We start from the raw sequence: 16,964 nt of genomic DNA, 5'->3' as shown, positions 1-16,964 counted from the left end.
ATTTTTGTAAGGTGTCCTTGAGACTCTTGAAAGGCGCCCATAAATAAAATTTATTATTATTATTATAATATGGATTTTATCAAATACCTTACTAAAATCCATGTAGTCAAAATCCGCTGCCTTACCCTCATCCATCAACTTTGTTACCATCTCATTTCACACAAACTAGTTAGTCAAGACGTGACCTGCCGCAGACAAAGCCATGCCGACTTTCCCTATTTACTCCATTCGCTTCCAAATGCGTATAAATCTTATCCTGTTGAATCCTCACCAAAAAACAATATAGACAATAGATGCAGTAAGTCATTTGGCCCTTCGAGCCAGCCCATTCCTGCCTTCTCCCCATATCCCTTGACTCTGCTATCTTTAAGAGCTCTAGGTTCCCTATCACTGGGGTGAGGCTCACCATGCCACTTCCCTTCATAAATAAAGGTTGGGAGGTTGTCTCCTGTGTAATCTATAGGGATTGATGCTGGAGTCCAAATTGTTCACAATATTTAACAATAATTTGGTCAAAGGGATCAACTGGAATACATTCAGGTTTGCTGACAATACAAAGCCAGGTGGCAATGTGAGCTGTGAGAAAGATGGAGGAAAGCTACAGCGATATAGATTGGTGAACTGAATGCTCAAGGACACGGCAAATGCTCTACAATGTAATAAAATATGTAGCCATCCATTAACGCAGAATAAATAATAAGGTGGAGCAATTACATCATGGGACCAATTACACTTAGTTGCTGATACTTAATTTTTAAATAATTTTAATTTGTTGTTTCAAACTCACAAGAGCTGATGGTTGGCTAATATAGCTATTGTGAACATAGAACAAAATATTTGCTATTTTAGTTAAATTATAGATATACCGAATCATTACAATTTTCTAAATATGGAGGACTGTACACACTGCTTGAGTTTGAGCCTTAATGTTATTTTGATTACAGCCTATAATCGTTCCTTCTGTAAACAAAACAAAAATGCGAAACCGGTAAACTTACATTGGGATAGCGAGAATTTCTTGGCCAACCATCAATTACAACAATTATTCTCTGCTTCTCAAGTGTCTCGGCCTGTCGCGTTTCTATTCGAATCCTAGGGATCCTGCGGTCTGCCGGTGTGAACAAATGCCTTGTTGACTTGAAATACAGATAAGAATACAGGTAGTAGACATGTATACTTCTATTCAAGAATTACCCTTTATAAAATTAACCAAACTGCTATAGACTCACCTCTTTAATTAATGACTTTGAAATCATGCCACAGAATGGTCTCCAGTTCCTTTTAATTATCCCAACAACTCTACCCGTTGGCTTTGAAAAATTCTTAGTTGTAGCATTCTTCATCTTAAAGAAAGAATACAAACATTTTAAATGCCGCTTTATTAACTTTTAGAATTATGTTCCTGATCAGAACAATTTGATAATTAATTGATTCAAATTATCCAATTAAAATATTTTCATGTAAAAACGTTTTGTAGGCAAATAAACTTTATATTTAAATTTAAGTGTACACATTTTTATCAAATGGGTAATAAGTCAAAAGATAAGATAACGCAATGGTACAGATTGCCAAATTTATTCTGATCTGCTGATTAGAAATTTAACTGGCACCAATCCAATGACAATCACTTTGAAGTTAATAGCAACAATCACCAACATATCCCATAAACCTGAATTAATAGGACTTAGTTAAATATTTTAATTCAAAAAACAAAGTGCTGGAGCAACTCAGTGGGTTAAGGCCCTGTCCCACTTACGCGACCTTTACAGGCCACTGCCAGCACCCGTGATAGGTCGCCGAAACTTTCAACATGTTGAAAAATCAGCGGCGACCAGAAAGACGCTATGACTCTTTGGAGACCTCTCACCACCTTAGGAGACCTCTCACGACCATACAAGCAACCCCTGGCGACATGTCACAGGTGACCTCTCACTACCATAGGAGACCTCTCTCGACCATACAGCCTGTATGGTCGTGAGAGGTCTCCAGAGTCTTTCTGGTCGCCGCTGAATTTTCAACATGTTGAAAATGTCGGCGACCTATCACGGGTGCCAGCAGTCGCCTGTAAAGGTCGTAAAAGTGGGACAGGCCCTTTAGGCAGCATCTGTAGATCAAATGTACAGATAACATTTTGGGTCAGAGTCCTTCTTCAGAAGAAGGGTTTCGGCCCGAAACGTCGCCTATTTCCTTCGCTCCATAGATGTTGCTGCACCCGCTGAGTTTCTCCAGCAATTTTGTGTACCTTCCTTCTTCAGACTGATTGGAGTAGGAGGGGAGGAAGGTGGAAGAGAGACGTGGGGGTGGAACAAGCCTGTGAAGTGATAGGTGGAGGCAGGCGAGGGGGAGAATTGGCAAATGAGTACAGTAAGTGACAATGACTAGAGGTGAAAAGGATACAAACAGATGTCAGATTAGAGAAAAAAAGAGTGAAATGTAAATTCAGAGGGTGGGATATGGGTGACAGAGGACGAGGGGAGCGGAAAGAGGGGGGGGGGGGGGGGGAGATAAAAGAGGTATGTGGACGATGGAAGATAAACATAAAAAAACAGGAAAGGACCAGAGTGACATGATGGTGGGAAATATGTGCACTGGTGCAGGGAAGAGAGAGCTGGGGGGGAAGGAAGGTATTATCATTGGAGAATCCAATGTTCACATCGTTGAGTTGTAAGATACCAAAGTGGAAAATGAGGTGCTGTTCTTTCAGTTTGCATGTTGCCTCATTCTGGCAATAGAGGCCAAAGACAGAAAGCTTAGTATGGGAACGGGAACATGAGTTAACATGGTTAGCAACCAGGCGATCTAACAGAGCTGGCTGACAGAGCATAATTATTCAGTAAAAAATTTGCCTAGTCTGCTTGGTCTCGCTGATGTATGAGGCCATATTGGGAGCACCAAATGCAGTAGAAACGGTGCATGTGGTAAGAGGTGCATGTTAATCTATACCTCACATGGAAAGGCTGCTGGGGTCCCTGGATGGAAGTGAGAGAGGTGATGTCTGGACAAGTGTTATATCTCTTGGAGTTGCAGAGGAAAGTACCTGGGAAAGGTCGTTAAAAGGGAAAGGATGAGTGAAACAAGGAGCTGGTAGGATCAAAACTGACAACTATCAATGAATTCTATCCTTGTGCCGGCTGGAGGTGAGAGCAGAACTACATTATATAGAGGAGATATGGGTGAGGATTCCATCCACAACAGCTGAGGACATCTTAAATGTCCTGGAGTTTAAGGCCTCATTTTGGAAGCAGATGTGACAGAGATAGACAAATTGAGAGCAAACTGATAGCAAGATATGGAGTCCTTGTAAGAGGCATGGTTGGAGGAGGTATAGTCAAGGAAGCTGTGAGAATCAGTGGCTTTGCACAGACGTTAGTTCATAGTCTATTCAATGTCTTGGAGACCGAGAGATCGAGAAAGGGGAGAGAAGTGTCAGAGAGTCCAAGTGAATTTGAGGGCAGGGTGGAAGTTGGCAGTAAAGTTGATGAAATCAATCAGTACTGTGCAGGTGCTGGAGGTGGCCCCGATACAGTCGTCAATGTTGCATGGAGTTGGAGAATGATGCCAGGGTATGTTTGGAACAAGGAGTATGCAAAGTCACATTGTATGGCTGTATGGTGACACGTTTCACTGTGCCAACTGGCACATGTGACAAATAAATGTATCTTGTATCTCTTGTATCACCAACAAAAAAGAATGGCATAGCTGGTGTCCATGCAAATGCCTATGGCTACACTTCTGACTTGAAAATAGGGCGGGGATTCAAAAAAGAGGATATTAAGGGTGAGAGCAAGTTACGCCAAGCAGAGAAGAGTGTTAGTTGAGAGAAAATGATTGTGTCTCTGCTCAAGAAAGAACAGCAGGGCCCCAATACCTGTCTGATAAGGAATGGAAGTGTAAAGGGAGTGAGTGTTCCTGGTAAAGATGGGGTCCTGAATCAAAAGTTATTGAAGTGGTGAGGAGTGTGTAAGGTGTCTTGGATGTAGGTTGGAGGGGACTTCACAAAGGGAGACACAATATAATCAAGGGATTGGAGAGGAGATCGATAGGGCAAGAGCAGGCAGAACAATATGTCTGTCAGGGCAGTCCTGTTCATGGATTTTGCGAAGGAGATTGAAATGGGTAGTGCAGGGTTGGGAAACTATAAGATTAGAGGCTGTGGAGGAGAGATTGCCAGAGGCGTTAAAAACTGCTTGGTTTATTACATCTCATGTGATGCCTATGTCACCAAAGGCTTTTTTTGGTATGGATCAAATCAATTGGATGAGAATTTCGTGAGAACATTTTATTTGTACATCAATCAATGGTGAGTAAGTAGTAAGTGACTTGCTGCTGGTGTTATGGCATCATTATGTCTGGTTCCATCCCCCAAAAATTTAATCTTTTGCCATTTTAAAATGCAGTCTTCAGTCCACTACCTACGCCACAACCCCTCACCAAAAAAAAACAATGCTTACAAAGACAATTACTGACGTTTACATAATAATAATAATTTGGATATTGGTCAATTTGGCCAAATTAAATTCTTGTTATTATGTCTACTTCCTAACATTATACTAGCAATGCAGTAAATGGGCACAGCATTAGATCTTACAAGTCGTTCTTGCTCATCCTCTCCATCTTCTTCAACTTGTCCTTCATCTTGAAGTACAACTGCTGATGGTGCAATCCACATTTCTTTGGGCAGCAATTCTACGGCTACTGTATCTTCATGAACAGCACGATTTAGATGCTTCAGCCCCTGAATAAGGATCTGCAATAAGTCAAATCCAATATTAATTTGTTTTCACCAAGTTTCTAAGTTACTTAGTATAAATAGTAAGTATTGTGTACAGTGCTTTATACATTTATCTATTACATTGGTGATATTCAATTGAAAACACCCTATAGAAGCTACTTAGTGTGATGTGTACATCACATTATTAGTTCTGTGGAATTCTGTGCCTCAGAGATTGATTGATTGATTGATAGAATTTATTGCCTCACAACCAGGGTCGGTGGAATTATGGGTTGTCAGCAGCGGTACAATAATAAAGAACACACAACCACAATAAAAAGATAACACAAACATCCACCACAGCATTCATCACTGTGGTGGAAGGCACAGAGCTTGGCCAGACCTCCTCCATTTCCCCCCGTGGTCGGGACCTCCACCCTCCGCAGCCATTGCTGCGGGCGTCCAGATGGTAAGGGACAAAGTCAAAGGCAAGGTAAGTCCCGGATCGGCTCTTCCCCACCGGAGACCGCGGCTTCAGGCTAGTGTAGGCCGCAGTCCGGCGGTCGAAGATTTAAGGTTCCCGCCGCGCCGCGCCGCAGCCAGAAGCACCGCAGACCGCAGGGCCGGTGGTCGATGCTCCGCTCCAGGGGTGATGGTAAGTCCATGCCGGACCCGCGGTAGAAGTTGGCCGCGGGCCGGCAGTGATGGCTTCTTCTTCCCTGTAGACGCCGCGCCAGCTGGAGCTGTGCAGACCGCGGCTTCAGGCTGCCGGCTGCCCCGGGCCAGTGAAACGGAGCGCTCCCCTCCAGCGATGGCTCACCTGCTCCACGCCGAGAGTCCACGCTGCACCCGCCGCTGAAGCCCCGGGCGCGTCTCCGGGAAAGGCCGCGCCGATCCTTGCTGTTAGGCCACGGGGGAGGCTACCTGGAAAAAGTCGCCTCTCCGTGGAGGAGGCAGCCGAAACGGTTTCCCCCTTACCCCCCCACACCACCCCCCACACAAAACACACCGAGAAACATCAAAAACATACTTTAAAACATACTAAAAAAAATTAAAAAGTTGAAAAAACTAACGCGCTACTGACAGGCTGCTGCCACTGCCTACTCTACCTACCCTAGAGGGGGTGGAGGCCAGTTCTCTGGATACTTTCAAGAGAGAGCTAGATAGAGCTTTTAAAGATAGTGGAGTCAGAGGATATGGGGAGAAGGAACGGGGTATTGATTATGGATGATCAGCCACAATCACAGTGAATGGCGGTGCTGGCTCGAAGGGCCGAATGGCCTACTCCTGCACTTATTGTCTATGGTTGAACTAGAAAAATACTGAATTTGATTAAAAATTTACAAATTTGAGAACATGAGGGATATCCTAATTCGTAGAACATGTAATGGCAAAGGCTTCTTATTTTTTTCCCTAGATTAAGTAATGGACCATCATGCAGTGCTTTACTGGCAATGAAAATTTCATAAGTAACTTAAAAAAATCAGGAAAGATAATTTACACCGTGGGGTTGATAATTTAGATGTGGAGTAACACTGTCAAATCTCATTCATGTTCAACCCTTGTTGCCATAGGAAACAGACTTCCACTGAACCAAATTTAAAGGGATCCAAATTGGAAACCCAAACGATCACAGAATTCCCTCAGAAATTAAAAGTTCCAACACATTTTCTAAACTAAACATCAGATGAAGGGATCCAAAGAAATAAAGATTCACCTCTTTGCTTTTTCCTTCTTCACCATGGACCCAGACTGTAGCTTCCAGATAATTGTCTCTGTTGGCTCGAAAGGTTCCTTGGAGGTAAGAATTAGACTTCAAACCTTGTTGTATTTTGGACAGAGCCAAATGTTCTGTAAAAATCAGCTTACTGCTCTCTATTTCTTTCTACAATAAAAAAAATATTTGTTATTAACACTAAATGAGTCAATCACTACAAGTTCTCAATACTGTGTAAGGTACTTCATATTAAAAGATGTTTTCACTCATTTCCCATTGCAGTTCATCGAACTCGGGCTGTATACGAGAAAGCACCCACCAATGCAAAGCTACAATGATAAATTTACAAAAAACTTCCTATTTGGGAGACGAGGAAAGGGAGGCCTCTATCCACTTGGACTGAAAAGGAGACAAACTACTTTGCAGTTGAAACAAAAATATTCAAGAAAAAAATTTTTTTAATTGCTAAGGTCCTAGTTTGAAAACTGATAAGCAGCTTTTGGACAAGAGGTGTGTGGCTGAGTTTAGCAAAAAGTAAGCTGTGTTAAATCTGGCCGTGTTTAATAGTGTGGAAAATGTGATATCTAATCCGGGCAGTGACTCGGGTACAGGTAAGTTCTGCTATAATATGATAGTTGCATTCCTCAAAAACCATGGATTATAGAAAACCACATTATAAATACAATTATATCAATGAGAGAAAAAAAAGGCATAAAACCCGTCTCACAGTGCGAGTCCACCCACGAGTGACCCCGAGTTTAAAACAACTCAAACTCATGGTAATCACGTCGAATTAACGTAGCGGGAACGTCGGAACTCGTGGACGTAACTTAGCGACTCGTAACGCTAACGGCAGGTACCCGGGAAACTTGTTAACTCATGAAAATCTTTCAACATGATTAAAGATTTTCACGAGTCAAATTTACTCTTGAAGTGAAAATTTTAAACTTTTAAACTCGTTGTAAGAACGTAGTAGCCCGTGAGTTTACCGTAGTGACTCATGAGTCTACCGTGGGTTTGGCCTGAGTGCCAGAAGTGAAATGTTGAAGATTAGTCATCTCCGGAGAAGTTGGATAGGTGACGTTTCGGGTCGGAATCCTTCTTCAAACTTTGGACCCTTCATTCACCCGAAACATCACCTGTCCATGTTCTCCACAGACACTGCCTGACACGTTGAGTTACTCCAGCACTTTGTTTTTTTTCGTAAACCAGTCTGTAGTTCCTTGTGTTCCAAAGTGTAATGCTTTATAAATGTCCAGAGTAGCAGCCTGTCCCGCAGAGTTACTCCAGCACTTTGAATCTGTCTCCCTGGACACCTCGTTTCCCACACATACAATGGCATCTGGTGTTTTGGCAGCAGCAACATAATCTCCCGGTTGGTACACTCAGTGCTGCTGAGGCCTAGTTTATGTAGAGACAAGAAACTGCAGATGCTGGAATCATGATCATAAAACACACACAAAGAAACAGCAATAGTGCCGGAGGATTGGCGTACTGCGCATGTTGTTCCATTGTTTAAAAAGGGGTCTAAGAGTAAACCTAGCAATTATAGACCTGTTAGTTTGACGTCAGTGGTGGGCAAATTAATGGAAAGGATACTTAGAGATAATATATATAAGCATCTGGATAAACAGGGTCTAATTAGGAACAGTCAACATGGATTTGTGCCTGGAAGGTCATGTTTGACTAATCTTCTTGAATTTTTTGAAGAGGTTACTCGGGAAATTGATGAGGGTAAAGCCGTGGATGTTGTATATATGGACTTCAGTAAGGCCTTTGACAAGGTTCCTCACGGAAGGTTGGTTAAGAAGGTTCAATGGTTGGGTATTAATGGTGGAGTAGCAAGATGGATTCAACAGTGGCTGAATGGGAGATGCCAGAGAGTAATGGTGGATGGTTGTTTGTCAGGTTGGAGGCCAGTGACTAGTGGGGTGCCACAGGGATCTGTGTTGGGTCCACTGTTGTTTGTCATGGACATCAATGATCTGGATGATGGTGTGGTAAATTGGATTAGTAAGATCGCAGATGATACTAAGATAGGTGGTGTTGTGGATGATGACGTAGATTTTCAAAGTCTACAGAGAGATTTATGCCGGTTGGAAGAGTGGGCTGAAAGATGGCAGATGGAGTTTAATGCTGATAAGTGTGAGGTGCTACATCTTGGCAGGACAAATCAAAATAGGACGTACATGGTAAATGGTAGGGAATTGAAGAATGCAGGTGAACAGAGGGATCTTGGAATAATTGTGCACAGTTCCCTGAAAGTGGAATCTCATGTAGATAGGGTGGTAAAGAAAGCTTTTGGTGTGCTGGCCTTTATAAATCAGAGCATTGAGTATAGAAGTTGGGATGTAATGTTAAAATTGTACAAGGCATTGGTAAGGCCAATTCTGGAGTATGGTGTACAATTTTGGTCGCCTAATTATAGGAAGGATGTCAACAAAATAGAGAGAGTACAGAGGAGATTTACTAGAATGTTGCTTGGGTTTCAGCAACTAAGTTACAGAGAAAGGTTGAACAAGTTAGGTCTTTATTCTTTGGAGCGCAGAAGGTTAAGGGGGGACTTGATAGAGGTCTTTAAAATGATGAGAGGGATAGACAGAGTTGACGTGGATAAGCTTTTCCCACTGAGAGTAGGGAAGATTCAAACAAGGGGACATGACTTGAGAATTAAGGGACAGAGGTTTAGGGGTAACATGAGGGGGAACTTCTTTACTCAGAGAGTGGTGGCTGTGTGGAATGAGCTTCCAGTGAAGGTGGTGGAGGTAGGTTCGTTTTTATCATTTAAAAATAAATTGGATAGTTATATGGACGGGAAAGGAATGGAGGGTTATGGTCTGAGCGCAGGTATATGGGACTAGGGGAGAATACGTGTTCGGCACGGACTAGAAGGGTCGAGATGGCCTGTTTCCGTGCTGTAATTGTTATATGGTTATATGGTTAAGTGTTGGAGGAACTCACACAGCGCTGGAGTAACTCAGCGGGACAGGCAACATCAGCAGAGGGATTGGACAGACGTTGATTCGGCTCGAAAAGGGACCCGATCCGAAACGTTGCCTATCCATTCCCTCCACAGATGCTGCCTGTCCCGCTGGCTTACTTCGACACTTCGTGAGTTCATGTCATAGGAGCAGAATTAGGCCATTCAGCCCATCGAGTTGCTCCAACACTTTGTGTTTCGCTCAACATGCCAGCATCTGTGGTCCCCACGTCTCCATTGACAGCTGGAAGAACTCAGCGGGTCATGGAGTCTGAAGAAGGACCCTGACCCGAAACCTCGCCTGCTCGTTTCCTTCCACCGATTTCATGTAGTCACTTTTCGATAAAACCCCACCGCCCCAGTTATTCCAAGTCCATTTAATTCCGCGTGTCTCCATTTCATTCATTAAGTCGCCGGTACTGTCACATCGTTTGTTTTCGGTCAATACAACGGAACAGTCTGAAGAAGGGCGACGATAGACACAAAAAGCTGGAGTAACTCAGCGGGACAGGCAGCATCTCTGGAGAGAAGGAATGGGTGATGTTTCAGGTAAAGACTCTTCGACAGACTGGTAAGGGAAACGAAAGATATAGATGATGATGTATTTTAGAGAGATAAAGAACAATGAATGCAAAAAAGTAACGATCATAAAGGAAACAGATGATTGTTCGCTGTTCGTTGGGTAAAAACGAGCAGCTGGTGCGACTTGGGTGGAGCAGGGATAGACAGAGAGGGAATGCCGGGGTTACTTGAAGTGAGAGAAATCAATATTCATACCACTGGGCTGTAAGCTGCCCAAGCGAAATATGAAATGCTGTTCCTCCAATTTGCATTTAGCCTCACTCTGACTGGAGGAGACCTCGGGCAGAAAGGTCAGTGTATGGGAAGTGTTTGGCAACCGGGAGATCAGGTAGGTCCAGGTAGCAACCGGGAGAGTCGCGATCCGAAACGTCACCCATTCCTTCACTCCAGAGATGCTGTCTGACCCTCTGAGTTACTCCAGGTGTCTATCGTCGAGGTAAACCAGCATCTGCAGTTCCTTCCTACACAACAGAACAGTACGAGGAGCGTAATGTTAGAGGCTGCTCACTAACCTCACTATGTTTACATCGTCCTCTCTAGCAATGAATAAATATAATTTGGTTACTGTATTATTGACTACACCCTCCCGTTTAAAATGACTGCTCTTTAATTCTCAACCACTGGATATTTGCCTGGAAACATATTGCATGTTTTCGTTCAGTGAGATCATTCAATTTTAATAGACTGAGGTGTTAAATCCGGCGCCACTTCACAACAAACTAAACAACCTAAAATTTAAATAGAGCATTTAGGATCTATAATAAAATTCCCAAGACTATTTCACATATATAATTCCAGCACCACTTCACACTGAGCTGTCCGTGATGTTTAAAGGGGCTGGCATCTGCCCTGATCCATTGTTTGGATAAAACACTGTTTGAAATAATTTGAAGTTTTGAAATTAATGCTCGCAGCCTAATGTACACTTTGGGCTAAGATTTGATCCCTGCACAAAGCGCAATGTAAACGGAATGGAATCTCTAACATTCTGAGACTTTCTACATAATGGAAGTGATCACATTCGGCCCTTCGAGCCAGCATTGCCATTCAATATGATCATGGCTGATCATCCAAAATCAGTACCCAGTTTCTGCTTTCTCCCCATATCCCTTGATTCCATAACCCTAAGAAATTTAAACATGGGAGGCTTTTTATAGTGGAAAAAAAACTGCATGACATCATTTTTACCATATGATGATTTTTCCACACGTCGGTAGTCGTTGTTGGCTCAAGAGTAACTCGGGAGAGGAACTTGGTACATCGCAGAAATGAGAAGTAAACGGCAAAATTAGACATACACGTGGGAACTCGTTTAAACTCGTGAACATCAACTTGGAATCTCGTAGAAAACCACGAGTTTGATTTTTTCTTTCACTCGGGATCACTCGTGGGTGGGCTCGCACCGTGAGACAGGGGCTTTAGGACTAGGAGGTTTCAGGCTTGCAGTAACAAAAGTTTTTTTCAGCATTATTTTCAAAAATAAAGTCTTTAATAGCTATATGTTTATTTTTGTTACTGCAAGGTATGTTACTTTGTTTTCGTAGTTTCATTGCACAAGTGTCAATAGAAGCAATTGCTTGTCAATTTCAGTAGACACTTGATGTGTAACATCAACATTATGTTCATGTTTATAAATTCTAGGAGCAGAATTAGGCCATTTGGCCCATCAAGTCAGCCATTCAATCATGGCTGATCTATTTTTCCCTCTCAACCCCATTCCCCTGCCACCTCCCCGTAACCCCTAACTCCCTTACTGATTAAAAAGAGGCAATGGTGTCCGATTACTGTTTTATTTCCAAGACATTTTTGCAAGACAGCTCTTCTTTCTGCTTGTCAATTTCCAATTCACAGTATGAAAACACCCATTATAGCAGAACTACCTGTAGTTCCAGTGATTAGGGTCATGTTGTGCTGGGGTCCAAGCATATTGGCCCATCAAATAAATCCCAGTGTGGATGAAAGTGTTGATAATAGTTTATGGATGGCTTCAGTCAGGATAGATTTTCAGTTTGCCAGCTTCTCAATTGAGTTGACAATTTATTAGAAAGGCACGAAGAACAAAAGTTTTTGAATTTTAGAAAGAGTGCAAGAATTTGTATTCAATGAAAGAAAATCTAGTGTGAATTTTAAGGGGAAGGTTAATGTTAGGGTCAATAAAACTAATTGTGTTACTTCTGGTATAAAGAGATTTACCGGAAGGAAAGGGAGCTTAGGAAACTTCAAATGTTTATTATACAGATAGGAAGGGTTTAGGCAAGCGGCTCAGTCAGAACTGCTGAGGTGGGCTATCCCATCAGAATAGAAAATCTAGACCAGGACTTTAAATTTCAACTCATCGTTATCAATAATAAAGCAGATTTCAGTCAATTTAGCATGAGATAGCTCAGACTATTTTTTTTAAATTAAAAAAGATTTTAACGCTACCAAGATTTTAAATGTTATTGAAGGTTTGAAAAATAACTCTGCATCTGGTCTGAACAGCCTAACTCTGAGTGAGGCTTGCAAGATGGATAGCAGTGTTAGCAGATAGCAGTGCTTCAGCCAGGATATTTTCATACAAGATTTACTTCCAAGAGGAGATTAGATAGGCTTGTTTTATTTTCACTGAATCGTAGGATGCTGGGGGGAAACCTTATTGAGGTTTGTAATATTATGAGGGATATAGATAGGGTAAATTGTCAAAGTAATTTTCTTATGATGGAGGTGTCCAAAACTATAGGCCATAGATTTAAGCTTTAAAAATGTTTTGAGGGCAAATTGTTCCATACAGAATATGGCGGTTATATCGAACAAGCCACCAAAGTGGTATTTGGATGAATAAGGGATATATGCCTAATGTGGGCAAATTGGATTAGTATAGATAAACATCAGTCCGTGTGAACAAGTTGAGCTGAAACAACCCATTTCTCTGCTGTACCACTGTATGACTTGAATGCCTTGGATCTTTGAAGGCCCTGTAAATGCTGGAATCACTGTGTTAGTTTACTTCCATTCATTATTATTGTGATTTTGTGTAGAAGATGACAACTTCTGGGCCGATGATAAATTCTATCCTACCATTTCTATCCTTACCAATTTCTGGTGCATCAATGAAAAATAAGGATATATTATGGACAAATAAGCCAGACTGTACATCGGCTGATCTTGATTACTCAGCAAGGACAAACTTGATGATCTGCAACGCCACACTGCTTATAATATTGATTTGATCATTTTCATGTTTCTCAGCAGCCAAATAAGATTTCTTGGGACACTATAAATAATAAGCCCTGTCCCATTAATTCATAATGCAAATCTTTCCAAAGTACTTACAGTAGCATCAGAAATGCAAGCCAGTCTATCAATTAGTTCAGGATTTCCAGCCAAACTTTTGATATATTCATCACCTAAAAGCAAGATGTGGTGGGAAAGAGGTTTCATTATTGAACCATACAGAATCATAAAACAACCCAAGGAAAGATTATCCTCTATGGAACGATCAGAGAACAGAAAGAAGAGTAAGCCATTCAGCCGCTCAAGGCTGCAGACAGGTAGTAAGATCATAGTTGTTCTTCTATCTCAATGCCACTTTCTCACATTATCCCATATCATAAAATCTTAAAACGTACAAGAGTAACTCTGTAGGAACTGCATTGTAAAGTTATAAACAATCTGGTGGAGGAACTCAATGGTTTGAGAAGCAACTGCAAGGAAAAACGAATTGCCAACATTTCAGTCAACGTTGCATCTGGACTGAGAGGGATGAGGGAAGATGGCCAATATAAAGAAGAGGGGGAGGAGTGAGATAGGAGCCAATGGGTCATAGGTGGACCAAGAAGTCCCCTTGCCATTCTCACACTGTCCATCCTTGGCCTTCTCCACTCCCGGGATGAAGCCCAATGCAAACTCGAGGAATAATGCATCATATTCTTCCTGGGTCATCAAAGGGTAGTTAATCTGTGGAACTCATGCGGTAGAGGCCAAATCAGTAGATATTTTTAAGGCAGAGCGAGCCAAATTCTTGATTAGAACAGGTATCAAAGGTTATGGGGAGAAGGCAGGAAAATGGGATTAGGAGGGAGATCATCCATGATTAAATGGCAGAGTGGACTCGATGGGCCGAATGGCCTAATTCTACCCCTGTAACTTATGAACTAGTGGCCCAATTGGCATGAAAATGGAATTTTCCAATTTTAGGTGACCCTCACCTCCGTGATGTCCTCCCGTTACCTCACTTCCCAATTCTCCCATTTTCGTCCCCTTTCTCATACTCCCCTCCAGACCCCAATCACTCTTTGCATTCCCCTCCCCATCCATCTACATTTCATCCACCAACTCCCCTCACCATTACCTGGCAAAAATTTCAAAATGTGTTTGTCAATTTTGATGTGTTGAGCATGTCTAAATATTTGGTACTCTTGGTCTATTTAATGTAAGTGGGATAAACTGTTCACCATTGTTGCCATTTCTGCAAGTACATATCATATTTTATACAGATTTCTATCAGTATTTCAGTGGCTTGCCAACAAATTTTCCTCAGATACAACGTCTCTAATTCCATTCTCATACTTACAAGTAAATGCAGTCAGGCCATCTTCAACAGCACGCTCTTTATTCTTTCTGTCATTTGTCATTAAGATAACCTGAATGTGCACATTGCTGTTTTGTGACTTTTTCAGATGCTCATTATACCATTTCACTGCTACTCGTATTGCTCGATCATTTCTGTCGTTTGCTCCTTCACCTTGTTCTTGTTCTATGTAGGTATCTCTAAGGAGGCAACACATGTTACAGATTTTAAAATAGATTCATATTGAATTCCCAATAACATAGATATAAATGCTTATCAGGTGACAATTTGCACTTGCCAGAACAACATATTTTTCAGAAATAGCGCTGGCTAATTTTCATTGAATGCAGAATAAGAAAATAATGGACCAACAAATTTACAAAGAACGTCATCGATACGCACCCATTGTGTTGAAAATCAGAAGATCAAATTATATATAACAATTTTTTGCACTCTGGAATGTGATGATATTATCACTTAAGAGTGCTTCCCTCCCCCCAAATTTAACATCATGATTCAACAGAGCACAAGGTTTAGTGGAGCTATTTTATTCAGTCTGCAACTGTGGTCTTATTGATATATGATGATACCTGAAATACTGTAATTACTATCATTATGAATTAATTATTATGAAACAATAGTCAGAATTGATTATGGGAGTCTACCACTATTCACTTGTATTTGAGAATTTCTCTTTTGGAAACATGTTGCCAGCAACAATGCTTGGCACAATTACCACACATATCGATCAGATATATTGTTTCCATGGATTATAGACAAAGGCAGAGGGAAAGTAAGGTAAAGGTAAGAGTGAGAGATGAGGGAGGACAGGATCAAACAGACAAGAGTTCTGTCATATTTCCACACAACCATACATTAGTCATTAATTCTAACATGCGCCATTAGCAGAAATCTACAGTGACATTCCCAGTCAATAAATTGGCACAACTGATATGTCACTCCTCAAAACTTCAGCATGCTGGGTTTAATAGTGACCTCCAGAGCTGCCAGTGTGGAAAGACGTACATTTTCCCTGTGACCATGTGGGCTTGCTCTGAGTTTTCCAACATCCCAAAGGTATCCTGATTGGTGGCTAATTGGCTACTGTAAATAATCCTACGTTGGCAGAACAGTCAGGTTACAGAGAAAGCAAGTGGGTAAATGTGATCTCTGTGAGAGGTGGTGGATATTCACTGGGCCGAATGACCCCCATCTATGCAATGAGAAAGATGATACAATATGATACGGCCACATCAAAACACAGTTGAACTGTCATCCTTTTGAGAATAATTAAATTAGGGCCAAATGGGAATAAACTCACCATATATTCTCAAAGACCTATTTAGTAAAGGGAAATGAGTTTTAACATTCCTTCATGCAATTTTATTTATAAAAGGCAAAAAAAGCCTTACTTGTAACAGTCTATTATTTGTGTCTAAATCACAAAAGCTATTTTTATTTTATCTATCGCTTACTTGTGATGTTCATTTGTGAAAGTGTAAAAATGCTTATCAGGGTTGTGAATTACATCCTTGATTCTTTTGTATACTGGAGCACTTCGATGTCTGACTTCTTGCAACACTGTCTGCAGGATTATCACATTCTGAATCGCAGGATCTTCAAGGATATCAATCTAAAAGTAAGTGAATGCAAACATTTTAAAAGAACTGCTGTAAATCATCCAAATATACAAATATGAATTGAAAAGAACAACTCCGGAGCCAAAGATAAGACACAAAAAGCTGGAGCAACTCAGCGAGATAGGCAGCATCTCTCGAGAGAAGGAATGGGTGACGTTTCGGGTTGAGAGCCTTCTTCAGACTTTGGAGCCGTTGTTAGGATATTTTGTTTTCTACAGCAACTGTACATGTTCCTATGAACCAAATGAACAGTAAAATGCAGCAATCCCCACAACCATCCCCCCCTACCCACCTTCCATTAATCTAGTCTAATGGCGTATATAAATTCTCCCTAACAAAATCTTCAAAATATTTGAGATACAGAATAAAAATTAACTCTTACAAAAATTATGATTAAACAAAATTAGCCCTAAACTAACTAGTTTACCAAGGACAATGATCACAGGCTGCTGCTTTTACAGCAGGAAGTCACGCAAGATTTATTTGAAAACTGAAAAGTCAACCTCTTCTATTGAAACTTGTACAATGTTACTTTATCAAAAAATGTAACTGTCATTTCTGGTTAATTAAACGATCTTTTCATTTCTCCCTACAATACAAACATAATTCTAATGGCCTGGAGACAACGCACCCATAGGGATATTACTGTTTACAGTGCAACTTCCCGTAGGAATGCATCTCCACTTATAACATGTGATTCAAAAGGAATATAAGGGTTTGTGTTACGGAAAATCAAAATATTGACAATCGTTTAAGGAATACCACGCTCTATAATGTGTAGTTTA

At 41.2% G+C, this 16,964-nt stretch overlaps 1 protein-coding gene across 1 annotated transcript in view; it reads right to left on the bottom strand.

The window, feature by feature from the left end:
- Positions 1–16,964, bottom strand: part of dis3 (DIS3 homolog, exosome endoribonuclease and 3'-5' exoribonuclease) — a 40,508-nt gene that overhangs the window by 22,235 nt on the left and 1,309 nt on the right. Inside the window, exons 2-8 of the mRNA XM_033023019.1 lie at positions 16,015–16,172; positions 14,543–14,739; positions 13,303–13,376; positions 6,429–6,596; positions 4,589–4,747; positions 1,230–1,343; positions 999–1,136 (exon numbers count right to left, since the gene is read on the bottom strand). Coding sequence (XP_032878910.1) covers positions 999–1,136; positions 1,230–1,343; positions 4,589–4,747; positions 6,429–6,596; positions 13,303–13,376; positions 14,543–14,739; positions 16,015–16,172 — 1,008 coding nt within the window. The remainder of the gene's footprint in view (positions 1–998; positions 1,137–1,229; positions 1,344–4,588; positions 4,748–6,428; positions 6,597–13,302; positions 13,377–14,542; positions 14,740–16,014; positions 16,173–16,964) is intronic.

This window comes from Amblyraja radiata, chromosome 6, assembly GCF_010909765.2.
Source record: "Amblyraja radiata isolate CabotCenter1 chromosome 6, sAmbRad1.1.pri, whole genome shotgun sequence".
Taxonomy (NCBI): domain Eukaryota; kingdom Metazoa; phylum Chordata; class Chondrichthyes; order Rajiformes; family Rajidae; genus Amblyraja; species Amblyraja radiata.
The sequence above is the reverse complement of the archived record's forward strand: the minus strand, read 5'-3'. Positions and strand labels throughout refer to the sequence as shown.